Source organism: Lolium perenne, chromosome 7 (genome assembly GCF_019359855.2).
Source record: "Lolium perenne isolate Kyuss_39 chromosome 7, Kyuss_2.0, whole genome shotgun sequence".
NCBI lineage: Eukaryota > Viridiplantae > Streptophyta > Magnoliopsida > Poales > Poaceae > Lolium > Lolium perenne.
In genome coordinates, this window is record NC_067250.2 from 297,702,131 (window position 1) to 297,729,028 (window position 26,898).

Here is a 26,898-nt window from a genome sequence, read left to right on the forward strand (position 1 = left end):
GCAGGGTGCCGGAGGCGATCTCCTGAATCCCCCGAGATGGGATTGGCGGCGACGGCGTCACAGTAAGTTTTCTCGTATCGTGGCTCTCGGTACTAGGGTTTTCACGACGGAGAGTTTAAGTAGGCGAAGGGGCAGAGTCGGGAGGCGCCCGAGGGGCCCACCCCATAGGGCGGCGCGCCCAGGGGCCCCACCGCGCCGCCATGTGGGGTGGCCGCCTCGTGGCCCCTCTTCGTCTCCTCTTCGGTCTTCTGGAAGGCTCCGTGGAAAATAAGACCGTGGGCTTTTGTTTCGTCCAATTCCGAGAATATTTCCTGTGTAGGATTTCTGAAACCAAAAACAGCAGAAAACAGGAACTGGCACTTCGGCATCTTGTTAATAGGTTAGTGCCGGAAAATGCATCAAAATGATATAAAGTGTATATAAAACATGTGAGTATTGTCATAAAACTAGCATGGAACATAAGAAATTATAGATACGTTTGAGACGTATCAACCGCTGATAAGTTGCACCTGCATTTTTCAGTCCAAAAGTCATGACATTGTAACAGTAAACGCCATGCGGAGTTATGAATGCGGTTAACTCTTGGTCTTCTTTCTTGAGCTTGATCTGATTATACCCTGAGTAAGCGTCGAGGAAGGAGAGACGATCGCAGCCTGCTGTGAAGTCGACTATTTGATCGATGCGAGGCAGCGGAAAATGATCCTTTGGGCAATGCTTGTTGAGGCTTGTGTAATCGATACACATACGAAGAGCTGCCGTATCTTTCTTTGGCACCATGACTGGGTTAGCTACCCATTCAACTTCTTTGAGCTCTCGAATAAAACAAGCCTTGCGGAGTCGATTAACTTCTTCGCCAAAAGCTTTTCTTTTTGGTTCTGAGAATCGACGTAACGTCTGCTGTACGGGTTTAGCTTTAGGGTCAACATTGAGGGCGTGCTCAGCGAGTTCCCTGGGAATACCTGGCATGTCGGATGGTTCCCATGCAAATATTTCCCAACGCTCACGAAGGAACTCGATGAGCGCGCCTTCCTATGCATCAGCAAGATTTGCCGACGTGTTGACCGTTTTCTTCGGGTCAGAAGGATGCACTTGTTGTTTCTTTGCTTCTTTGCAACGTCAAATTCGTCGGATTTTACGTTCCGATTATCGGCAGGAGGCTGTGTGTGATCTGTAACAACGTCGAGTGCATTGAGCTCTTCCTTAACTCCAAACTTTGAAGCAATCTTCTGGAAATCCCTGTCGCAGTTATCAAAACGAGAAAAACTTCCGTGAACGGTTATTGCTGTCCCGTTATTGCCTGGCATCTTCAACTTTAAGTATGCATAGTGAGGTACCGCCACGAATTTGGCAAACGCTGGCCTGCCAAGGATGGCATGATACTGTGACTCCCAATCGACTACTTCGAATTCGAGTTTCTCCTTCCTGAAATTGCTAGGTGTGCCGAAGACTACATCCAGCGATATTTTGCCAAGGGGGTAAGCGGGTCGGGTCGGGATGATGCCATGGAAGCCTGTATCAGATTCTTTTAGCATATCAACCGTTAAACCCATTGCCTTCATTGTGCTTGCGAATAGTAGATTCAAACCGCTTCCTCCATCCATGAACACCTTGCTCATGTTGTATCCTCCAATCTGCGCCTCAAGAACTAAAGCATCGTGACCGGGCCTTGGAACAGCTGTCGGGTGATCTGCTTTGCTAAACAGTATGCTTTGATCTGACCATTCGATATAATTAGGTACCTCGGCCATAGCAACCTCTGCGTATTTTACTTCCCGTGAGAACTTTTTGGCTTCTCTCTTCGAAAAGCTAGTTTTATGGATCATGTTGACCTGTCCTCGGGACGCGGGATATACTTCGGTTGGTATGTACACATCTTCTTCTTCCGGCAGGTATTGCTGCTGCTGCTGTGGGTGACTATAAGCTGCCGCCTTTTTTCCGCCGAACGAGCTTTTGCTTCTGTCTCAGTCCTTAGGTCACCGCAAAACTTCTGGACTTCAAGGAACTGCCGACAATTTTTGAGCAAATGAGTAGCCTTTTCGAGGTTATCCTTTGGGTCGATGTAAGAGTGCAAGTAACACGGTGCTTCAAGCTGCTCCGTAGCCGATAAGTAAGGCATACGAAGGCGGTTCTTGCTTGATTGCACATTGTAGCATCCTCGTTCGCACTGTCGAAGGCGGCTCGCAGCTCGCTTCTCTTCTTCACGGCGTAGATCCCTTCGTCTCTTCCGTTGCTCCTCTCTGCTACCAAAGCTGCTTCGACTGCTCTCGCCATTATTCCCAGGCAAGGCTGCCAAAGCTACTGGTGAAACAATATTATCTGGAACCGAAGTCCTTAGGCTTGGCGTGTTTCAACTGGGAAGTCGAAGAAATCCTCTGGAGTCGATGATGAAGTGGACACCACCGAAGGTCGTATCCATGTTGCTGCGTGACTCCGAAGAGATTGGACGTGAGGCCTCAGTATGTGGTGTGAACTCGAAGGATCCACAACGAACTGAGTTTCTTGGGCTTGGTGGCATTGGTGAATCCAGCACGAACGTGTAGGATAACGTTGCATAGAAAACAAAAAATTTCCTACGGCGAACACGCAATCCAAGCCAAGATGCAATCTAGAAGACGGTAGCAACGAGGGGGTATCGAGTCTCACCCTTGAAGAGATTCCAAAGCCTACAAGATGAGGCTCTTGTTGCTGCGGTAGACGATCACTTGCCGCTTGCAAAAGCGCGTAGAAGATCTTGATCACGATCGGTTCCGGCGCCACGAACGGGCAGCACCTCCGTACTCGGTCACACGTTCGGTTGTTGATGAAGACGACGTCCACCTCCCCGTTCCAGCGGGCAGCGGAAGTAGTAGCTCCTCTTGAATCCGACAGCACGACGGCGTGGTGTCGGTGGCGGTGAAGAAGTCCGGCGGTGTCGGGGGGAAGACCCCGGATAGGGCAATGGACGCGGAGCAGCCGGCTGGCCACTGGCCGGCTCGCGGCAAAGGCCGGCTGAGGAGCAGCCGGCTGGCGCCGTGGCCGGCTGGTCCGGAAGCCGGTTGGCTCTAGGTCCTAGTCGGCCTGGCTGCGGCCACCAATGCTGTAGCTGGGCCGGCTTCTACAAGCCATATCCGACTGGGGTTTGTACCTCAGACCGACTCGAGGCTGGCGAGTCTTGCACTGGAAGGAACCGGGTTGGTGATCCGGGTTCCCAAAGTCCACGCTGACTCCATCTTCCGTAAAGCGCGGGCACCGTGGAGCAATAGTGCCACGCGCCGGACAGGCCGTCGGGGCTTACGACGATCCGTATCGCTACATGGGCGACGGCGACAGGGACACCTCCTCCATACCGCTGACCGTGGCAGCCGGATGGGACAGGCCACGATGCTCAACCACTCCTGACGTCACCGCCTCGGGAAGGAGCGGAAGCCGAAGCCGGCCAAGCCGGCCAGTAGACTATAGGGTCTTATGTGTAAAAGTGCTGGTGCCTATATAAGCCGCACTACCCCTCTAGTGCAGGGAGGATCGATCATTCTATTGCTTTCACCTACCTGCAGAGCTGCCCTGTGAGAGAGACCATCGTCTCCCTTAGCCTCTCAGGGCCAGCCGGACACAGCTCTAGGAGCACCACTGTACTGTGTGATCATCATATACACTCATAGCAGGAGTAGAGGTTTTACCTCCACCGGGGGGCCTCGAACCTGGGTACGTCGCCGTGTCGCTCGTGCCCATACCCGCTTCCGGATACCGCCGTGAGATCCCTCAGGAACCACTTCGATTAGCCACCCTATGGCATATGCCGTGACGATACCACGACATTTGGCGCCCACCGTGGGGCCTTCAGCATCCTCGGCCGGTGTCTTCATCCGGACGGGCCTCACCATCACCACCGGCGAGCGAGTCGCCAGTGCTTGATGCGGAGATTCGGCTCCCTCAATCGCGCTGGCCGACAACGCTGGCTGCTTCGCTGACCGGCCCTTCCCAGCCGGCGGCAGCGTCATCTCCTTCGGCGGCTTCGACGTTTACGTCGCCACCGTCGCACCGCCGCGCTACCCGCGGCAGGTGCTGCGCTGCGCTAGCCCTCCTCCGCGAGCCGGCAGCAGCGCTCCCGCCAGCCCCGCCGTCGTGCAAGTCATGATGGCTGGCGACGAGCTCCCCGAGAAGAACCCGCGCACCCGCGGCCCCGGCTTGGAGCGCAACATCGACCCCAACGCCTCCGGCTCGGGCCCGAAGGCGCCACCGCCACCGTCCCGGCTGGATGCAGTCCGGGCAAAGCTGAGCACCCCGCTCACGCCTGGCGGAGATCCCACCGCCGTCGAGGCGGACCTGGAGGCGCACCGCCAGCTCCTCCTCAAGCAAACCGAAGAACTGGCTGCTGCTAAGCGCCAGATGGAGATCACCCAGCGCGAGTACAACCGCGCCCACGGCCTCACTCCAGGCGGCGACGAGCCAAGCCGAGCCGGCCATATCCGCCGCAGGGGCCGCGACCTTGGCGCTGAGATCGCCCGCGACGGCGCTCCTTCGCCGGCTCCGTCCATGGAGCTCCCCGTCTACAACACGCCCGACAAGAACGTACGTGCGGCAGAAGCCGCCGCGGAAGAGCTGAACCGCCTCGAAGGCGAAGAGTTACGCCGCCAGACCAGGCGGGTGACTGAGCTGCTTAACGCAGCCAACAGGCAGATCGCCGACCCCAGGTATGTCAACGCCCCCAGAGCTTCTCACGCTCGTGGAGCTGCAGGCAACGACAGGGAAGGCGCCAGGGACACGGCCGAGTCCGCCTCCCCAGGACCAAGCCGACGCCATGACTCCCGGGCCACGCACAGCTCGGGCCAGCCAAGCCACCAGCCGAGCGGCAGCGGCCGCAGCCGGCCCCCTCCAAGCCGGAACCAGGAGCAAGACTCCGGGCCCCGCCGTCATCACCGGCCGGCTCCAGAAACAAGCGGCGCGCGCCAGCCGGCACACTCCCGGCTGGGCCCGCGCATCGAGCCCGCCGACGCCCGAGATCGCCTCGACCGGCTGGTCGAATCCCGCATTGCGGAAGAAGAAGCTCCAGCCGGCCCAAAGTGCTTCGGGCCCCGCATCGCCAACGAGCCCACACTCGAAGGCTTCACGCTCCCCCGCGACACCCCCAAGTACGACGGCACCGCTAAGCCGGAGGACTGGCTGCAGGACTACTCCACCGCAGTCGGCATCGCCAAAGGCAACAAGCGCTGGGCCGTGCGCTACTCCCCCCTGATGCTGGTCGGCTCCGCCCGCACATGGCTCAACAACCTGCCAGCCGGCAGCATAAACGGCTGGCTCGACTTCGAAGCGGCCTTCATCAGCAACTTCACCGGCACCTATCGCCGGCCGGGTCGCCCCCAGCAGCTCGAGATGTGCAAGCAGGGCCCCGACGAGACGGATCGCGCGTACCTGACGCGTTGGTGCGAGATGCGCAACTCCTGCGAGGGCGTGCACGAGATCCAGGCCATCAGCTTCTTCATGGGAGGCTGTCGGCCCAACACCATGCTGTGGCACAAGTTGCGCCGCAGTGACCCCAAGTCGATGGCCGCCTTGATGGCCATCGCCGACAAGTACGCGCCGGGCAGAGGAAGCCGGCAAGGCGCCGGCTGATATTTCACCGGCTCCAGCAAGGCGGGACAACAACAGGCCGGCTGAGCACAAGCCGGCCGAGGGCGGCTCGCATGGCAGCCGGCGGGACAACTACCGCGGCAAGCGTCACAGCGACCAGCCGGACCGCCGCACGGCTCCGCCCACGTAGCCGCCGTGGCAGACAACGCGGCAGGCGGCAGCCGCCGCCAGAAGCAAGACCGGCAGTGGAAGCCGAAGTACACCTTTGAGCAAATGCTCGACTCGCCGTGCAAGTACCACAGCGGCAAGAACCCCTCCAACCACACCACCCGCGATCGCCACTTCATGAAGCGGCCGACAAGCGGTGAACCTCTACCGCCTCCACCCCGCCTCCACCAGCCGGCGGGCCGGTGGCCAAGCCGGCGCAGAGAACGCCAACCTCGAGCACCACGAGGCTAACCAAGTGCACCATGGCGGCCGATATCTGGCCGAAGACGCCACCTACATCATCTTCACCTCCGAGCCCGAGGACAGGACGAGCCAAGAGCGCCGTTCCCTCGAGGTCAACGCGGTCATACCGCCGGTCCCCCAGTACCTAAACTGGTCAGAGCAGGCCATCACTTTTGATCGCCGCGACACGCCGGCTGTCCTGCCAAAGCCGGGCAGCTACGCCATGGTCCTCGACCCCACCATCGGCACAACCCGGCGCAGCGTGCGTTTTTCGCGCGTCCTCATCGACGGCGGCAGCAGCATCAACATCCTCTACCGCGACACCGCCCGCAAGCTGGGCATCCAGGAGGCCGAGTTGCGCCCCACCCCCACCGTCTTCCATGGCATCGTGCCAGGCCATTGCTGCCAGCCGATCGGCCGGATCACGCTGGAAGTGATGTTCGGGCAGCCGGACCACTTCCGCACAGAGAGAATCGAGTTCGAGGTGGTGGACCTCGTGAGTCCCTACCACGCGCTCCTGGGCCGGCCGGCCCTGACCAAGTTCATGGCGGTGCCCCACTATGGGTACCTGAAGATGAAGCTGCCTGGCCCCAAGGGGGTCATCACCGTAGCCGGCGACTATCGCCGCTCCATGGACTGCGCCACGCAGAGCTCCAAGATGGCCCAGACGCTGGTCATCGCTACCGAGAAGCAGCTCATCCACGACGCCGTTGCCCTCGCCAAAGCCGCGCAGACAGACATGCCGGCTGCAGGCAACCCGGCTGGGATGACTCACTTCCAGCCGGCCGACCACACCAAGAAGATCCTGCTGGACCCGGCGCAGCCGGACAAGTTCGTCACCATCGGTGCCGGCTTGAACAAGAAATAGGAAAGCGAGCTCACCAGCTTCCTCCGTGAGAATCGGGACATCTTCGCATGGACTCCAAGAGACATGCCGGGTGTGCCGAGGGAGTTGGCTGAGCACCACCTCCACGTCCGGCCTGAAGCCAAGCCGGTGAAGCAGCCACTCAGGCGCTTCGCCGAAGAACGAAGGAAGGCCATCGGTGAAGAAATCGCCCGGCTCCTAGCTGCCGGCTTCATCATGGAAGTGCTGCACCCGGACTGGTTGGCGAACCCGGTCCTGGTGTTGAAGAAGAACGGCTCCTGGCGCATGTGTATCGACTACACCAGCCTGAACAAGGCGTGCCCAAAGGATCCCTTTCCCCTGCCGCGCATAGATCAAGTCATAGACTCGACTGCCGGCTGTGAACTGTTGTCTTTCCTAGATGCCTATTCAGGCTACCACCAGATTCCTTTGAATCCGGCTGATCAAATAAAGACTTCGTACAATACACCCTAAGCGGCTTACGGCTACACCACTATGACATTCGGCTTGAAAATGCAGCGCCACCTACCAAAGGTGCATGCAAAAGTGTTTGCAGGATCAAATCGGCAGAAATGTTCACGCATATGTGGATGATGTCGTTGTAAAAACCAAGGAGATGCCTACCCTCCTTGACGACCTGAGAGAAACCTTCACCAATCTGAGAAGATTCCGGATGAAGCTCAACCCGGCCAAGTGCACATTCGGCGTGCCGTCTGGCCAGCTCCTCGGCTACCTCGTCTCTCAGAGGGATTGAAGCCAACCCGGACAAGATCAGTGCCCTGGAGAAGATGGAACTGCCGCAGTGCCTCAAGGACGTCCAGAAGTTTGCTGGCTGCCTGGCCTCCTTGAGTCGCTTCGTCAGCCGGCTGGGGGAGAAGGCACTGCCCCTGTATCAACTAATGAAGAAGGCGGACAAATTCGTCTGGTCACCGCAGGCGGATGAAGCCTTCCGTGACTTGAAGCGCGTGCTCTCAACCGCGCCAATCCTTGCAACGCCGGCTTCAATGGAGCCGATGCTGTTGTACATCGCAGCCACCAACCGAGTGGTTAGCGTTGTCCTGGTGGTGGAGCGCAAAGAAGCCGAAAACAGAGAGAAGCTGGTCCAGCGCCCAGTCTATTACCTCAGCGAAGTGCTCTCCCAGTCGAAGCAAAACTACCCCCACTACCAGAAGGTCACCTACGGCGTCTACATGGCGGCCAAGAAGCTCAAGCATTACTTTCAAGAACATCCCATCAGGGTGGTTGCCACAGCGCCTTTGGCGGAAATCATCGGCAGCAAGGATGCCAACGGCCGGGTTGCCAAGTGGGCCCTGGAGCTAGCCGCCCACACTATCCTCTACGAGCCACGCACAGCCATCAAGTCGCAGATCCTCGCGGACTTCTTCGTCGACTGGGCTGAGATGCAGTACCTGCCGCCTGTGCCGGATTCCACACATTGGAAGATGCACTTCGACGGCTCGAAGATGCGCAACGGCTTAGGAGCCGGCATCGTCATCACCTCTCCCAAGGGAGACCGGCTGGACTACGTCCTGCAGATCCACTTCGCCGCATCCAACAATGTGGCGGAGTATGAAGCGCTCATTCATGGGCTGAAGCTGGCCAAGGAGATTGGCGTGCGTCGCATACTCTGCTTCGGCGACTCCGACTTGGTCATACAGCAAGCATCTGGCGACTGGGACGCGAAGGACGCCAACATGGCCTCATACCGCTTCCACGTCCAGCAGCTATCCGGCTTCTTCGACGGCTGCGAATTCCACCATGTGCCACGAGCAAACAACGAGGCGGCTGATACCTTGTCCAAGATTGGCTCAACCCGGCAAGCCATTCCGCCGGGTGTCGCCTTGGCGGTCCTCAAGAAGCCGTCCATCATACCGTCACCGGACTCGGATTCAATATTCGTGCCGGCTGACCCGGGGGCTTCATCGCCCAAGTCGGGGCTAACAAGGCGATCCCGCCGGCTTGGATGGCGAACCCGGCGACTTCTCAGTCGAACCCGGGGGCTTCATCGCCAAACTCGGGGGCTAGCAAGCCGAACCCGCCGGCTAGCAAGCCGGACCCGGCGACCATGCAGTCGAATCCGGAAGCTCCCACGCAGGAGGCCCTGTTGGTCAGCGTATTCGAAATAAGATGCGTACCTTCATGGGCACAAGAATTCCTCTCCTACCTCACCGACGGTGTGCTGCCTGATGATAGAGTCCAGGCCAGGCAGATTGAGAGAAGGGCCAAGGCCTATACCATCATCAACCACCAGCTGTACAAACGCAGCGTAAGTGGGGTGTTCCAGCGGTGCGTCGAGCCGGCTGAAGGGATTGAACTCCTACGGGAAATCCATCAAGGAGAGTGCGGACATCACGCCTCATCCAGAGCCATAGTGGCCAAAGCCTTCCGACACGGCTTTTACTGGCCGACTGCGCTCAGAGACGCAGAAGATCTGGTGAAGAAGTGCAACGGCTGTCAGCGCTTCGCAAAGCAAAGACACCAGCCGGCTTCCGCCTTGAAAACCATCCGCATCACATGGCCATTTGCCGTATGGGGCTTGGATATGGTGGGCCCATTCAGAACAGCGCGAGGCGGCATGACACATCTCTTGGTGATGATTGACAAATTCACCAAGTGGATCGAAGCCAAGCCAATCAAGAAACTGGACGGGTCCACAGCCATCAAATTCCTCAAAGAAATCATTGTGAGATTCGGCTACCCCCACACCATCATCACCGACAACGGCACCAACTTCTCCCAAGGCATCTTCTCTCGCTATTGCGGGGAAATGGGGATCCGGATGGCCCTATCTTCTGTGGCACACCCAGAGTCCAACGGACAAGTGGAAAAGGCTAACGGCTTAGTCCTAGCCGGCATCCGGCCCCGGCTGGTGGAGCCGCTCGAGCGAGCAGCCGGCTGCTGGATTGAAGAATTGCCCAATGTGCTGTGGAGCCTGCGCACAACGACAAATCGCTCAGTCGGCTTCACACCATTTTTCCTCGTATACGGGGCCGAAGCCGTCCTGCCAACTGATATCGAGCACGACGCGCCAAGGATCAAGCTCTACACAGAAGCCGAAGCCAAAGAAGCTCGCGAAGATGGAGTTGACCTGGTCGAAGAGGCCCGGCTGCTGGCTGAGTCTAGATCTACTATCTACCAGCAAAGCCTCCGACGCTATCACAGCCGGAAGGTCCAGCCCTTAGCATTCCGAGAAGGAGACCTAGTGCTCCGGCTGATCCAGAGGACAGCCGGACAGCATAAACTGTCATCCCCATGGGAGGGTCCCTTCATCGTGAGCAAGGCGGTAGGCAATGATTCCTACTATCTCATAGACGCCCAAGAGGCTAAGAAAAACAAGCCGGACAAGGCTGACGAGGAGACTAAACGTCCCTGGAATGTCAGGTTACTCCACCCATTTTACGCATGAGAGCAGGAATGTACGTATCCCTTGTATCCCCTTTGTGAGTTATGAAAAAGCTTGCGCCAAGAGCGCCGTTTCCGACAAGTTTTTCGCGTACTTTACCTTGTTTCGCCAATTGGCTTGAACCCTCTCACGCGGTCGGCTCAGTAACGTGATCCGATTTCCGACAGCCGGCTTCCGATCCAGCTACAGACCGCAACCCGGCTGTCCGGCTGGCGGGAGTAAGGCCTAGGAAGCCGGCACGCGAAAAACGACTAAGGGAAAGAGTAAAAGCGAGTTGACTTGCAACTTTTCATATAAGTGCCGAATTGCCGAATTCAGCTCGTTCGACTGAAATACTGTCGGCCTCACCCAGCGGCCCGCTCTTGATCCGGCGACGGACCGCAAGTCGGACGTACGACCGGCAAGGGCACAGCCAAAGAGTGGGGCGGATGGAAAAAAGCGAACGAGTCGAAAGAAAGCAACTCGGCACATAATTGGTTAACAAACACATTAAAGTGTGGCATAATTAAAAGGCGATAATATTGTCTTACATCTGCACCCGGCATCCCGGGGATTTAATAAAATTGTCTTGCAAAGGAACAACTGAAAAGCAGGAAATCTAAGCCGGAGGGGCATCAGTGGAGCCGGCGGCCGGGTCGTCCTCAGGCACACCTTCCGCCTCCTCATCATCCATGTATTCTCCATCGGATGGAGGAGGGTTCGGGTCCGCGACGAAGAGCGTCTTGTCGACGAAGTCGGCGATGGTGCTGGCTCGAGCAAGGCGGGCGGCCTTGACGTCGGCTGGGAGCTTGTCCTCCACGCCGGCTCGCCGGAACTCAAGCTGCCCCAGGTCCACCTCGTTGTACCAGGAGAGGACGAAGGACAGCGCCATATCGGCACCGGCGCGCGTGGCCGACTCCTTCCAGTCGAGGAAGCGGTCCGGCGCCTGCTCCATCGAGGAGATGAGGCCGGAGATGTCTTGCGGCGCCGCCTCCCCAGGCCACAGCATGGGCACCAGCTCTTCGGCCGCCTTCCGCAGCTCCCAGCCGAGCTTGGTGACGGGCTCGATGCGGGCAGCCATGGACGCCAGATGGTCCTCCATGGAGAAGTACTCCGAGCTGCCCTCGCCGGTTTCCCGCCTCCTGGAATCGCGCGCGACGCCAACGGCTGCCAAAGCCGCCTCCTGCGTCTCCGGGAAGGCCGCTGCAAGAAGAAGAAGCAAGTCAGAAACCATCAAAGCCGAAATAAGCTGAAAAATGCAAATTTTCGAAGTCCTAAACCAAAAGGAAAAGCCTGGCGGCAGCCGGCAAGAACCGACTGCCACCAGCCCAAAGATGAGGATAACGAGGAAAAGCCTGGCGGCAGTCGACAGCCGAAAGCCGGCAAAGGGAAGGAACATAAAGATGCACTCACCCGCCAAGCCGCGATCAAGCGCGCTAAAATCGTCGGTCCAACGCTTGGCGGTAGCCGTCAGCTCTGTGGACTTGGCAGTGACCTCCTCCTGCAGCGCAAGTCGCTGCTTCTCCACCTCCGACAGCCGCCGGCTCAGATCATCCACCTTCTCCTTCTCCGCCGACCTGAGGGAGTTGAGCTCGGTGATGTGGTTCTTCTCCAGCAGGCGCAGCCGTGTCAGCTCCTGCTCAGCCAGCTTGAGCTTGCCGGCGGCGGATCGGCCCGCCTCCTCGCTCTCGGCGCACTGCGCGCGAGCGGCTCGGAGATCCGACTCCAGCTGCGGGACTTTGGCGGCTTCAGCTGCGGGGCGGCCGGAAAGAAATATCAGCCAACCAAGATTAAAAAGAAAATAAGACATCAAGTCGGAAGAAGCGTAGAGCTCACCCTTGACGACCTCCAGCTCACGAGCCAAGGCGGCCCGCTCGATCTTGGCCCGGTGGTAGCTGGTCACCACCTGGTTGTACAAGAAGGTGCGCCGCTCCTCAACCGTCTGAAAGAATCAGTTGTTTAGACGAAACCTGGACCGGCTTCAGGCAGCCGGCCCACGTCTCGGAGGGCTACCAGGACAAGAAAATCGCAGAAGAAAAGAAAACACACCTTCTCAGCATCCTCCAGCGTCGCCAGCTGGGCAAGGGTCTCGGCGGCCTTGGTCTTGAGGCTGGCGCGATAGCCGGAGAAAAGCATCTTCATGGGCGCCGTGCCAGGCTGCCCCTCCCGGCTGAGTACCTCGCAGGAGTTCGCCTGATGCCACGCCTTCTCCATGGTTCCTGCCGAGCCGAAGCTGGAGTCGGAGGCGGACGGCACAGCCACCAGCCGGGCACCCTTGGCCACATGAAGGCCCTCAGACGGGCCCGCTGGGCCCTCCGTCCTCACCAGCGCGCGCGAGTCAGCGCCCCCAGTGCGCGCCGGCTCGTCCCTTGCCGGCTCCTGCCTGGCCGGCTCCTCTGGTGTCGGCTGCGGCGGCGGCGTCGTTCCAGGCGCAGCGGATGGCCCAGCCGGCCCAGTTGTCTCCGGCGCCTGGGGCGCCCCCTCCGGACTCTCGTCCAACTCCACCACGGTGGGCCTGCTGCCGGCTCCGGCCGCAGGCGGCGCGGCCCTGCCAGCGCCAGTCCTAGGAGCAGCCCCGCCGGCTCCGGCCCCGGCTGAAGGCGGCATGCCCCGCCCGGCCCCAGCGGCTGGGTCCAGAAGAGGTGTCCGGCGCGGGAACATGTCGTCCAGCGTCGGCTGCCGCGTTGGCTCGACCCGCGTGCCGCGATCGGGGCGCGGAGGCCGCCGGCACGGCAAAGGAAGAAGCCCCTGCCGCAGGCGGCGGCGGCGTGGGTGCGCGCGAGGAAGGCTGCGGCGTCTGCTCCCTCCTCTGGCGCGGAAGCGGCGACACAACGCGCGGAGCTTGCCGGGAGCCGCCGCCCTGGGCAAACTTGATAGGGGCCCTAGCCGGATAAACAGAAAGATAATAAGCACAAAAGTAAGGAAAGAAAAGGAATCAAACAAGAAAAAGAGAGAGAGAACTCACCCGGCTTGCTCCGGGACCTTCTTCGGCTGATGCCGGCGCTGTTTCTTCGCCCTCGACTCCGCGGCGGCGGTGGAGCCGGCTCTCTTCGTGCCCTTGGGCGCCGAAGTCGCCGTGGTGCTTGGCGGCCTCGTGCGCAGAGGCACGGCGGGATTGGCCCCGTGCCGGACGTCGCCGGCTCCTCCTCCTCCTGGTGCTCGGTGAAGGGGGCGGATTGTGCTCCCCTGGCCGCCTAGATCAGCGCCTGCGGCAGGTCGTCGTCGCCGGCATGGTCGCCGGCTTGGTCAGCCGGATCGACGAGATCCGGCGTCCACCTCTTTGTCGCCGTGTCGCCGTCCTCGGCGTTCGGCGCTCAAAACCTAGAAAGAAAAACATGAGCATATGACAAGCCGGAAGTCGGCAGAAGAAAAGGGAAGTCGGCCTCGCAGCCGCAAGCCGGAAAATGGCAAAGACACGAAGCTTACCCGCGCCGGTGGATGGTTCCTGTCGCAGGGCACCAGCCCGTAGCTCCAGTCCTCCGCCAGGTTCGCCTTGGTGATGTGGTTCACCCGGCTGGCCACCTGGGCCTTGGTGAGCGGCACCTTGGACGTCCGGTTCGGATCGAACCGGCCGGACATGTGCCCGATCTTGTGGGTGCGCATCTGGAGCGGCAGCACCCGGCGCTCGGCGATGGTGCAGAGAAGATCTTCGGCAGTCAGCCCGCCAGCGGTGGCTGTCGCCAGGAGATCCCAGAGCAGGTTCACCTCGGCGTTCTGGTCCGTCGAGCGGGCGTTGTGGCTCCAGTTGATCCGGCCGACTGGAGGAGCCGGAATGAACTCCGGCTGGTTGATCCGGTCGACGAGCTCCCCCTCGTTGCGCACGTAGAAGAATGACATTTGCCGCTTCTTCACCGAGTCGACGGTGGGGATCTTGGGGAAAGGCGTACCAGGCCGGGTGTAGATCGCGGCGGAGGCGCTGGCTCGCAGGCGGCCGTCGTTGGTCTGCGCCTTCAAGAAGAAGAGCCGGCTCGAAGTCGATGTCGGGCCACAAGCCGGCGTAAGCCTCCATGAACGCTACGAAGCAGCTCAGGAGGACGCACGCGTTGGCCGGCAGGTGGTGCGGCTGAAGGCCGAAGTGGTCGAGGAATTGCCGGAAGAACGGCGAAGCCGGCAGACCCAGCCCGCGGTCGAGGTGCGCGCCGAAGACGATGCGCTCGCCGTTCCTCGGCTCGGGCTCCGTCTCCTCGCCGGGCACCCGCGTGATGACCGACTGCGGGATCCGCCGGAGGCGTACCAGGCGCTCGATGTCGTCCTCCCGCATGTAGGAGCCCCTCCACGATCCGCTGGGGGACGCCATTGACGAGGTCGAGGAAGAAGATGACCAGGAGAGGCTGAACGGCGAGGAAGAACCTTGCGATCGCGGCGGCGACAGCGGCGGCTGAGGACGCTCCGTCGAGACGCGCGGCCCCGTGGCGCCGGATTGGCGGAGTGGCGGCGGCGGATCGGTGGAGATTCGCCCGCCGGAGTTCGCCAGCGGAAGATGTTCGCCGGAGCAGCAGCGAGCTCGAGCGCGCAGAGGATAGCGATGGGAGCAAGAGTGCGAGGAAGAAGAGAATGGCAAGTGGCCGCCTCGAGGCGCTCCCCCGCGGCATTTATAGCCACCCGACGCGGGCGGTTGGCCTCCAAGTGGCGGTCGTGGGCCGTAACTCCCCGGATTTACTGCGCCGTAACTGCACGTAACTCCTCCCACGTCCACGACGGTTATCGGAAACGGCCACACCACGTCGCCCACTACCGCACCGGATCCGGGGGAACATTGATGTGACCAGACGAACCGACCGACGGGCCAGGCGTCAGACCCGTCAAGTCGGGCGCAGGACCCGAGGCGGCGGAGGCTCCGGCGCGCCGCAAGCCGGAGCCGGACCAAAAGTTCCACTCGAACCAAAATTCATCAGCAAGGCGGAGGCGCCGTCAGATCTTGCAAGAAAGCAAAAACTGTACAAGTGTAAAAAGCGGCCGGCTGGGAAGCAGCCGGCAGGAACGAGCCGGATGAGGGCGCAGCCGGCTGAATGGAAATTCTCAGTCGGCCCCTCCAAGTGCCGTCTAATATACTCGAGAAGCCAGGAAAACCTGCCTAGGTCCTTCTAAACGCAGGACCTTGCCAGCTTCGGGGGCTAATGTCGGGGGGAAGACCCCGGATAGGGCAATGGACGCGGAGCAGCCGGCTGGCCACTGGCCGGCTCGCGGCAAAGGCCGGCTGAGGAGCAGCCGGCTGGCGCCGTGGCCGGCTGGTCCGGAAGCCGGTTGGCTCTAGGTCCTAGTCGGCCTGGCTGCGGCCACCAATGCTGTAGCTGGGCCGGCTTCTACAAGCCATATCCGACTGGGGTTTGTACCTCAGACCGACTCGAGGCTGGCGAGTCTTGCACTGGAAGGAACCGGGTTGGTGATCCGGGTTCCCAAAGTCCACGCTGACTCCATCTTCCGTAAAGCGCGGGGCACTGTGGAGCAATAGTGCCACGCGCCGGACAGGCCGTCAGAGCTTACGACGATCCGTACTGGCTACAGTGGCTGACGGCGACAGGGACACCTCCTCCATACCGCTGACCGTGGCAGCCGGATGGGACAGGCCACGATGCTCAACCACTCCTGACGTCACCGCCTCGGGAAGGAGCGGAAGCCGAAGCCGGCCAAGCCGGCCAGTAGACTATAGGGTCTTATGTGTAAAAGTGCCGGTGCCTATATAAGCCGCACTACCCCTCTAGTGCAGGGAGGATCGATCATTTTATTGCTTTCACCTACCTGCAGAGCTGCCCTGTGAGAGAGACCATCATCTCCCTTAGCCTCTCAGGGCCAGCCGGACACAGCTCTAGGAGCACCACTGTACTGTGTGATCATCATATACACTCATAGCAGGAGTAGAGGTTTTACCTCCACCGGGGGGCCTCGAACCTGGGTACGTCGCCGTGTCGCTCGTGCCCATACCCGCTTCCGGATACCGCCGTGAGATCCCTCAGGAACCACTTCGATTAGCCACCCTATGGCATATGCCGTGACGATACCACGACAGGCGGAGCTTCGCTAAGCTACGCGGGAGATATGGAGGAGAAGGGGGCGGCTAGGGTTTGGGAGGGGGTGGCCGGCCACTCAAGGGGGCGGCCAGCTTGTGGTCTTGGGGTGGCCGGCCCCCTCCCTTGGCCCCTCATTATATAGGTGGATCCCCAAGTGTTGGTGTCCAAGTCTTCGAATAAGACCCGAACCAAAAACCTTCCATAAGAGGGGAAACCTAGCCCAACTAGGACTCCCACCAAAAGGTGGGATTTCCACCTCCCATGTGGGGGGTGGCCGGCCCCCTATGGAGGAGTCCACTTGGGACTCCTCCCCATCTAGGGCTGGCCGGCCATGGAGGTGGAGTCCCATGTGGACTCCACCTTCCTTGGTGGTTTCTTCCGGACTTTTCTAGAACCTTCTAGAACCTTCCATAGAACCTTCCGCGACATTTTATTTCACATAAAATGACATCCTATATATGAATCTTATTCTCCGGACCATTCCGGAACTCCTCGTGATGTCCGGGATCTCATCCGGGACTCCGAACAAATATTCGAACTCCATTCCATATTCAAGTACTACCATTTCAACATCCAACTTTAAGTGTGTCACCCTACGGTTCGAGAACTATGCGGACATGGTTGAGTACTCACTCCGACCAATAACCAATAGCGGGATCTGGAGATCCATAATGGCTCCCACATATTCAACGATGACTTTAGTGATCGAATGAACCATTCACATATATTACCAATTCCCTTTGTCTCGCGATATTTTACTTGTCCGAGGTTTGATCTTCGGTATCACTCTATACCTTGTTCAACCTCGTCTCCTGACAAGTACTCTTTACTTGTACCGTGGTATGTGGTCTCTTATGAACTCATTCATATGCTTGCAAGACATTAGACGACATTCCACCGAGAGGGCCCGAGTATATCTATCCGTCATCGGGATGGACAAATCCCACTGTTGATCCATATGCCTCAACTCATACTTTCCGGATACTTAATCCCACCTTTATAGCCACCCATTTACGCAGTGGTGTTTGGTGTAATCAAAGTACCTTTCCGGTATAAGTGATTTACATGATCTCATGGTCATAAGGACTAGGTAACTATGTATCGAAAGCTTATAGCAAATAACTTAATGACGAGATCTTATGCTACGCTTAATTGGGTGTGTCCATTACATCATTCACACAATGACATAACCTTGTTATTAATAACATCCAATGTTCATGATTATGAAACTAATCATCCATTAATCAACAAGCTAGTTTAAGAGGCATACTAGGGACTTCTTGTTTGTCTACATATCACACATGTACTAATGTTTCGGTTAATACAATTCTAGCATGATATATAAACATTTATCATAAACATAAAGATATAAATAATAACCACTTTATTATTGCCTCTAGGGCATATCTCCTTCAGTCTCCCACTTGCACTAGAGTCAATAATCTAGATTACATTGTAATATACCTAACACCCATGGCATTCTGGTGTTGGTCATGCTTTGCCCTAGGGAGAGCTTTAGTCAACGGATCTGCTACATTCATATCAGTGTGTACTTTGCAAATCTTTACTTCTCCATCTTCGATGTACTCGCGAATCGAGTGGTAACGCAGCATGATATGCTTCAGCCTCTTGTGTGACCTTGGCTCTTGTGCATTGGCGATGGCACCCATGTTATCACAGTAAATGATTAATGGGTCCAATGCACTAGGAACCACACCGAGCTCTACAATGAACCTCTTCATCCATACCGCTTCTGATGAAGCCTCTGAAGCCGCTATGTACTCTGATTCTGTTGAAGACTTCGCCACCGTGCACTGCTTCGAGCTTGCCCAGCTTACTGCAGCACCATTCAATATAAACACGTACCCAGATTGTGACTTAGAGTCATCAGGATCAGTGTTCCAACTTGCATCGGTGTAACCGTTTACAACGAGCTCTTGGTCACCTCCATAACAAAGAAACATATCCTTAGTTCTTTTCAAGTACTTCAGGATATTCTTGACCGCTGTCCAGTGTTCCATTCCTGGATCACTTTGATATCTGCTAGTCAAACTAACAGCATGTGCTATATCCGGTCTAGTACATAGCATGGCATACATGATAGATCCTACTGCCGAGGCATAGGGGATATTACTCATCCTTTCTCTTTCTTCTGTCGTAGCCGGTCCTTGAGTCTTACTCAATACCTTGCCTGGTAACATAGGTAAGAACCCTTTCTTACTTTCGTCCATTCTAAACTTCTTTAGAATCTTGTCCAGATATGTACTCTGTGATAGCCCTATTAGGCGTCTTGATCTATCTCTATAAATCTTGATGCCTAATATATATGATGCTTCACCAAGGTCTTTCATTTAAAAAACTATTATTCAAATAACCTTTAACACTTCTTAATAGTTCTATATCATTCCCGATCAATAATATGTCATCTACATATAATATCAGGAATGCTACAGAGCTCCCACTCACTTTCTTGTAAATACAGGCCTCTCCATGACACTGTATAAACCCGAAGTCTTTGATCACCTTATCAAAACGTCGGTTCCAACTTCTTGATGCTTGCTTCAGTCCATAGATTGAACGCTGAAGTTTGCATACTTTGTCAGCATTTTTAGGATCGACAAAACCTTTGGGTTGTACCATATACAACTCTTCCTCAATGTCTCCATTAAGGAACGCCGTTTTGACATCCATCCGCCACGTCTCAAAATCGAAAACTGCAGCTATTGCTAACAAACTCCTCACAGATTAGAGCGTCGCGACCGGTGAGAAAGTCTCCTCGTAGTCAACTCCTTGAATTTGTCGGAAACCCTTTGCGACAAGTCGAGCTTTATAGACAGTAATATTACCATCAGCATCTGTTTTTCTCTTGAAGATCCATTTATTCTCGACAGCCTTTCGGCTATCAGGTAAGTCTACCAAAGTCCATACTTTGTTATCATACATGGATCCCATTTCGGATTTCATGGCTTCTTGCCATTTGTTGGAATCTGGGCTCATCATCGCTTCTTCATACGTCGCAGGGTCCTCATCATTGTTATCCACAATCATGACATTTAGACAAGGATCATACCAATCAGGAGTGGTACGTTCCCTTGTCGATCTGCGAGGTTCAGTAGTTTCCTCGTTCAAGTTTCATGATCATTATCATTAGCTTCCTCTCGTTGCCGGTGTAGGCGGTACAGGTATAACTTCCGCATCGCGCTACTCGATCAACGAGTATAGATTCATTAATCTCATCGAAGTTCTACTTTTCTTCCAATACTTCTTTAGTGAGAAATTCTTTCTCAAGAAAGGTTCCGTTCTTAGCAACAAAGATTTTGCCTTCGGATCTGTGATAGAAAGTGTACCCTATAGTTTCCTTAGGGTATCCTATGAAGACGCACTTCTCCGCTTTGGGTTCTAGCTTGTCCGGTTGTAACTTCTTTACATAGGCTTCGCAACCCCAAACTTTCGTGAACGACAGCTTAGGTTTCTTGTTAAACCATAATTCATACGGTGTCGTTTCTACAGATTTTGATGGTGCTCTATTTAAAGTGAATGCGGCTGTCTCTAATGCATAACTCCAAAATGATAACGGCAAATCAGTAAGAGACATCATACTACGAACCATATCTAAGAGAGTTCGATTATTTAATGCCTCGGACACACCGTTTCGTTGAGGTGTTCCCGGCGGTGTCAATTGTGAAAGTATTCCGCATTTCTTTAAATGCATGCCAAACTCATAACTCAGATATTCACCTCCACGATCAGATCGTAGAAATTTAATCTTCTTGTTACGTTGATTTTCTACTTCACTTTGAAATTCCTTAAACTTCTCGAAAGTTTCGGATTTATGTTTCATGAAATAGATATACCCATATCTACTCAGATCATCTGTGAAGGTTAGAACATAACGATAACCACCGCGCGATGCTACGCTCATTGGTCCACACACATCGGTATGTATGATTTCCAATAAGTCAGTAGCTCGCTCCATCATACCAGAAAATGGAGTCTTTGTCATTTTTCCCATTAGACATGCTTCGCATCTATCAAGTGACTCAAAGTCAAGTGATTAAAGTAATCCATCAAGATGGAGTTTCTTCATGCGTTTCACTCCAATATGACCAAGACGACAAGTACACATATAAGTAGAATTATCATTAAGTTTAATTCGTTTAGCATCAATGTTATGTATATGCGTATCACTACTATCGAGATCTAACAGAAATAAGCCATTCTTTTGTGGTGCTCGACCATAAAAGATATTATTCATAAAAATAGAACAACCATTATTCTCAGACTTGAATGAATAACCGTCTTGCATTAAACAAGATCCAGATATAATGTTCATGCTCAACGCAGGTACATAATAGCAATTATTTAGGCTTAAAACTAATCCCGAAGGTAGATGTAGATGAAGTGTGCTGATCAAGCGATCACATTGACCTTGGATCCGTTTCCAACGCGCATCGTCACTTCATCTTTCAGCAGCTTGTCATTTATTCTTTAGTTCCCTGTTTCGAGTTACAAATATGAGCAACCGAACCAGTATCAAATACCCAGTACTAGAACGAGAACCAAGAAATGAACATCTATAACATGTATATCAGATATACCTTCTTTCTTCTTCTTGACAAGGCCGCTCTTCGTATCAGCCGATACTTGGAGCAATTACGCTTCCAGTTGTCCCTTCTCCTTGCAAAGAATAGCACTCAAGATCGTGCTTAGGGCCGTTCTTAGGTTTCATAGGAGGCGTGGCAGCTTTCTTGCCACCCTTCTTGAATTTTCCCTTAGACTTGCCCCTGTTTCTTGAAACCGGTGGTCTTGTTGACCATCAACACTTGGTGCTCTTTCTTGATCTCAATCTCAAGAGCTTTTAGCATGCCAAAGAGTTCAGGTAACTCCTTGTTCATGTTCTCGCATATTGTAGTTCATCACAAAGTTCTTGTAACTTGGTGGCGTTGATTGAAGGACACGATTAATCCCTACCGTTAGGAATCACTATTCCCAAGTCACTGAGTTTCTTCGCATGCCCGGTCATGGCGAGCATGTGCTCACTAACGGAGCTGCCTTCTTCCATCATACAGCTGAAGAAATGTTTCGATGCTTCATAGCATTCCAGGGCCGCATGAGTCTCGAATATAGCTTTCAGCTCATTCATCAACTCATGAGGATCATGGTGCTCAAAACGTTTTTGAAGATCGGATTCCAGATCGCACAGATGGCACACTGAACTTGAGAGTACCGAGTTTTCCGAGTTGCGTAAACAGCTTTTACTTCATCGGTTTCATCTTCTGCAGGAGGGTCACCTAGCGGTGCATCAAGCACAAATTGCAGATTTCCGCCAGAGAGGAAGATCCTCACATGACGGAACCAAATCGGTGAAGTTGCTACCGTTGCTCTTAAGTTTCTCTTTCTCTAGGAACTGATTAAAATTGATTGGGGACGCCATCTCTACAACATATATTTGCAATAGTTTAGACTAAGTTTATGACAAATTGAGTTCAAATTTTAATTCAACATAATTAAAAACCTAAGTGAACTCCCACTCAAAAACAATATCCCTCGCATTGTCTTAGTGATCACACGAACCAAATCCACCGCACCTAAACCCGATCATCACGAGAAAAGGTGTGATTTCAATGGCGAACACTCAAAGTGTTCATCATATCAACCATATGATTCATGCTCTACCTTTCGGTATCACGTGTTCCGAGACCATGTCTGTACATGCTAGGCTCATCAAGGCCACCTTAGTATCCGCATGTGCAAAACTGTCTTGCACCCGTTGTATGTACTTATTGAATCTATCACACCCGATCATCACGAGATGCTTCGAAACGACAAGACTTGGTAACGGTGCTACTAAGGATGAACACTTTATTATCTTGAGATTTTAGTGAGGGATCATCTTATAATGCTACCGTCGCGATCTAAGCAAAATAAGATGCATAAAAGGATTAACATCACATGCAGTTCATATGTGATATGATATGGCCCTTTTGTCTTTGCGCCTTTGATCTTCATCTCCAAAGCACGGACATGATCTCCATCATCTTCGGGCATGATCTCCATCATCATCGGCGTAGCGTCAAGGTCAATGGCGCCGTCTTCATGATTGTTCTCCATGTAGCAACTATTACAACTACTTTGAAATACTACTCAACATGAAATTTAAAGACAACCATAAGGCTCCTGCCGGTTGCTACAATACAATAATGATCATCTCATACATATTCATCATCATATTATGGCCATATCACATCACCAAACCCTGCAAAAACAAGTTAGACGTCTCTAATTTGGTTTGCATATTTTACGTGGTTTAGGGTTTTCGAGAGAGATCTAATCTACCTACGAACATGAACCACAACGTTGATACTAATGTTTTCAATAGAAGAGTAAATTGAATCTTCACTATAGTAGGAGAGACAGACACCCGCAAAGCCTCTTATGCAATACAAGTTGCATGTCGAACGAGGAACAAGTCTCATGAACGCGGTCATGTAAAGTTAGTCCGAGCCGCTTCATCCCACTATGCCACAAAGATGCAAAGTACTCAAACTAAAGATACCAAGAGCATCAACGCCCACAAACCATTGTGTTCTACTCGTGCAACCATCTATGCATAGACACGGCTCGATACCCTTTGTAGGATAACGCTGCATAGAAAACAAAAATTTTCCTACGGCGAACACGCAATCCAAGCCAAGATGCAATCTAGAAGACGGTAGCAACGAGGGGGTATCGAGTCTCACCCTTGAAGAGATTCCAAAGCCTACATGATGAGGCTCTTGTTGCTGCGGTAGACGATCACTTGCCGCTTGCAAAAGCGCGTAGAAGATCTTGATCACGATCGGTTCCGGCGCCACGAACGGGCAGCACCTCCGTACTCGGTCACACGTTCGGTTGTTGATGAAGACGACGTGCACCTCCCCTGTTCCAGCCGGGCAGCGGAAGTAGTAGCTCCTCTTGAATCCGACAGCACGACGGCGTGGTGCTCGGTGGCGGTGAAGATGTCCGGCGGAGCTTCGCTAAGCTACGGGGGATATTTGGAGGAGAAGGGGGCGGCTAGGGTTTGGGTGGGGGTGGCCGGCCACTCAAGGGGGCGGCCAGCTTGTGGTCTTGGGGTGGCCGGCCCCCTCCCTTGGCCCCTCATTATATAGGTGGATCCCCAAGTGTTGGTGTCCAAGTCTTCGAATAAGACCCGAACCAAACACCTTCCATAAGAGGGGAAACCTCGCCCAACTCGGACTCCCACCACAAGGTGGGATTTCCACCTCCCATGTGGGGGTGGCCGGCCCCCTATGGAGGAGTCCACTTGGGACTCCTCCCCATCTAGGGCTGGCCGGCCATGGAGGTGGAGTCCCATGTGGACTCCACCTTCCTTGGTGGTTTCTTCCGGACTTTTCTAGAACCTTCTAGAACCTTCCATAGAACCTTCCGCGACATTTTATTTCACATAAAATGACATCCTATAAATGAATCTTATTCTCCGGACCATTCCGGAACTCCTCGTGATGTCCGGGATCTCATCCGGGACTCCGAACAAATATTCGAACTCCATTCCATATTCAAGTACTACCATTTCAACATCCAACTTTAAGTGTGTCACCCTACGGTTCGAGAACTATGCGGACATGGTTGAGCACTCACTCCGACCAATAACCAATAGCGGGATCTGGAGATCCATAATGGCTCCCACATATTCAACGATGACTTTAGTGATCGAATGAACCATTCACATATATTACCAATTCCCTTTGTCTCGCGATATTTTACTTGTCCGAGGTTTGATCTTCGGTATCACTCTATACCTTGTTCAACCTCGTCTCCTGACAAGTACTCTTTACTCGTACCGTGGTATGTGGTCTCTTATGAACTCATTCATATGCTTGCAAGACATTAGACGACATTCCACCGAGAGGGCCCAGAGTATATCTATCCGTCATCGGGATGGACAAATCCCACTGTTGATCCATATGCCTCAACTCATACTTTCCGGATACTTAATCCCACCTTTATAGCCACCCATTTACGCAGTGGTGTTTGGTGTAATCAAAGTACCTTTCCGGTATAAGTGATTTACATGATCTCATGGTCATAAGGACTAGGTAACTATGTATCGAAAGCTTATAGCAAATAACTTAATGACGAGATCTTATGCTACGCTTAATTGGGTGTGTCCATTACATCATTCACACAATGACATAACCTTGTTATTAATAACATCCAATGTTCATGATTATGAAACTAATCATCCATTAATCAACAAGCTAGTTTAAGAGGCATACTAGGGACTTCTTGTTTGTCTACATATCACACATGTACTAATGTTTCGGTTAATACAATTCTAGCATGATATATAAACATTTATCATAAACATAAAGATATAAATAATAACCACTTTATTATTGCCTCTAGGGCATATCTCCTTCAGAACGCTGCTGACGTGACTGGGACTGCCGATGACATGCCTTGTACCGACAGGTTTCCCACAGACGGCGCCAATTGTTGAGGGTACTCCTCGGCAATGCCCTCCATTTGGGGCTTAGGGTAGATGGAATCCTGTAGGCTGACACGAGACATCGGTTATCAAACAAGCGGGGAGAGAGATTTACCCAGGTTCGGGGCCCTCGATGAGGTAAAACCCTTACGTCCTGCCTGTCTGATCTTGATTATTGAAATTATCAAGTTACAATGGGGTAGCCGAAGGCTTCGACTACGATCTCGTCGAGAGGCTAAGTTCTACGATGACCTAGCTCTAGATTTGCGGTGGTTATGGCTATAATAATTGTGTGTCCCTCGGCAGACCCTCTCCTAGCCCTTATATTGGGTGCTAGGTCTCAAGAGTTCTATCCAGGTTCGACTAAGTTACAAAGAGTTCTACGTGTAAGCTTTCCTTGTTTCTTCGTCTTCTTGCCTTGCTCGCCAAGACTCCTTCCTTGGAACTGACATAACGGCCCACCTTGGTCAATGGATGTTCTTCATGGGCCCCTGGTTGGGCCATAAGAGGTAGCGCAACACTAGTTACCCAAAGGGTAATGCCCACATCAACCGGAGTACTCGGTAGATATCAAGAAAATCTAGGCTTTGAACACTGGAAAATGGTAAAGAAGGCATTGCATTATGTGAAAGGCACAAAGAACTACATGCTAATATACAGAAGATCTGATTCCCTAGAAATAAGAGGGTATTCACATGCAGATTTTGCGGGAGATAAAGATGATAGAAAATCCACATCCAGATATGTATTCACTCTCGCAGGGGGAGCTATTTCGTGGAGAAGCTCCAAACAGACAATAGTTGCATCATCCACGATGTATGCAGAATTTATAGCATGTTATGAAGCCACGGGGCAGGCATTATGGTTAAAGAAATTCATACCCGACTTGAAAGTGGTAGATTGTATTGACAAACCACTAAAGATGTAATGCGACAATGAGCCTGCAGTATTTTATGCTCACAACAACAAGTCGAGTAATGCTACGAAACCGATTGAGGTTAAGTATTATGTTGTGAAACACAAGGTCCAGGATCAAACTATAAGTCTCGAGCATATAAGGATAAAAGATATGCTTGCGGATCCGCTAACGAAAGGTTTACCACCCAGCGTGTTCAAGGAACACGTAGCCGGCATGGGTTTAAGGGAAAGTCTTACCTATCCTAGATCATAAGAGGCCCAAAAGTAAAAGAATTTGTTTCAAAACAGAGAAGTGTATTGTGGCTGTCTGATTTCATCGGCAATAGAGCTGTGACGATGAAACATGCCCTATGGACTGATCTAAAATGAAACGAATAAAATAAAAGTATGAAGTTAAAAGTAAAGTTGAGATCAAAGGGGAGAATGTTAGGTTGATCCACCACGTACGAGCCCAACGGCTCGACGTGCCCTTTGACCGCGCCCTGATCGGGGGCGCTCAACCTTTCACTGGTTGGTGAGCTCCTGTCGCCGCAGCTATATAAAGAGGTGGGGGGCCAGCTGCACAAGGTACGAGGTTGACTGTGCGCCCAAGCCCCCACCGGACATCCCTACCTATCTAGGGTTAGCGCGTGCCGACGGGAAGCTCCACCACCGCCGCCACTACCTCACTCACGCGCCGCCGTCGCCATCAACGTCGGCGGGATCCTCCTCCAAGGGAGAAGGTAAACTAACAGTATATCTCTCTCCCTCTCACAGTACATGAACACATTTCGTTACAGAGATAGTCAGCACCCGTTATTAGATCTACCCTAGTCGATCTAGAAAAGTTAACAGTTCACCCCCATAATTTGGATCCCAGTACTCATTATGATTGCATCTAACTGGCACTCCAATGCAGATTACTGTGCTAACATGGGCGATCGGTTCTTTTATCATGATCATCAACATCTATTTCCTGATAACAAGCTTTGTCAAGCTGCTCCTCCACAGTAGAATGTCCACAGTCTCCCAAGTATTCGCAGGAATCTTTGGGTTCCTCGACATGCTCATATATATCGCTGCAATTCTCTACCTTTTTTTTCGTGAAAACGCAAAAGCCTTGCGTTTCGATGCATTGATAGAAAAAAAAGGTTATATGTACAAGTCCTCGAGAGGACTAACACCCCGCCATACAACTCGACCCAAGAAAAAGAAAGCTAATCAAGGGGAGTAGCTGATGAACACCCCGAGCTCCCGTGTC

The 26,898-nt window shown here is 53.7% G+C and overlaps 1 protein-coding gene across 1 annotated transcript; it reads right to left on the minus strand.

Annotated features, from left to right (window-relative positions):
* Positions 1-488: 488 nt before the first annotated feature.
* Positions 489-23,521, minus strand: LOC139833990 (uncharacterized). Its single transcript, XM_071824372.1, has 4 exons — positions 23,474-23,521; positions 11,658-12,186; positions 10,978-11,447; positions 489-509 (listed from the first exon to the last, which is right to left on the minus strand). Exons 1-4 carry the CDS (start codon positions 23,519-23,521, stop codon positions 489-491), a joined length of 1,068 nt encoding a protein of 355 aa, XP_071680473.1.
* Between the last annotated feature and the right edge of the window lie 3,377 nt (positions 23,522-26,898).

Coding starts and splice junctions, on each gene's coding strand:
- LOC139833990 (XM_071824372.1), bottom strand. CDS start 23,521: ATGGGAGGTGGAAATCCCACCTTGTGGTGGGAGTCCGAGTTGGGCGAG. Junction 12,187..23,473: donor GGGAGTCCGAGTTGGGCGAG/GTTTCCCCTCTT, acceptor TGATTCTTTCAG/ACGGTTGAGGAGCGGCGCAC. Junction 11,448..11,657: donor GCTTGATCGCGGCTTGGCGG/GTGAGTGCATCT, acceptor TTCTTCTTGCAG/CGGCCTTCCCGGAGACGCAG.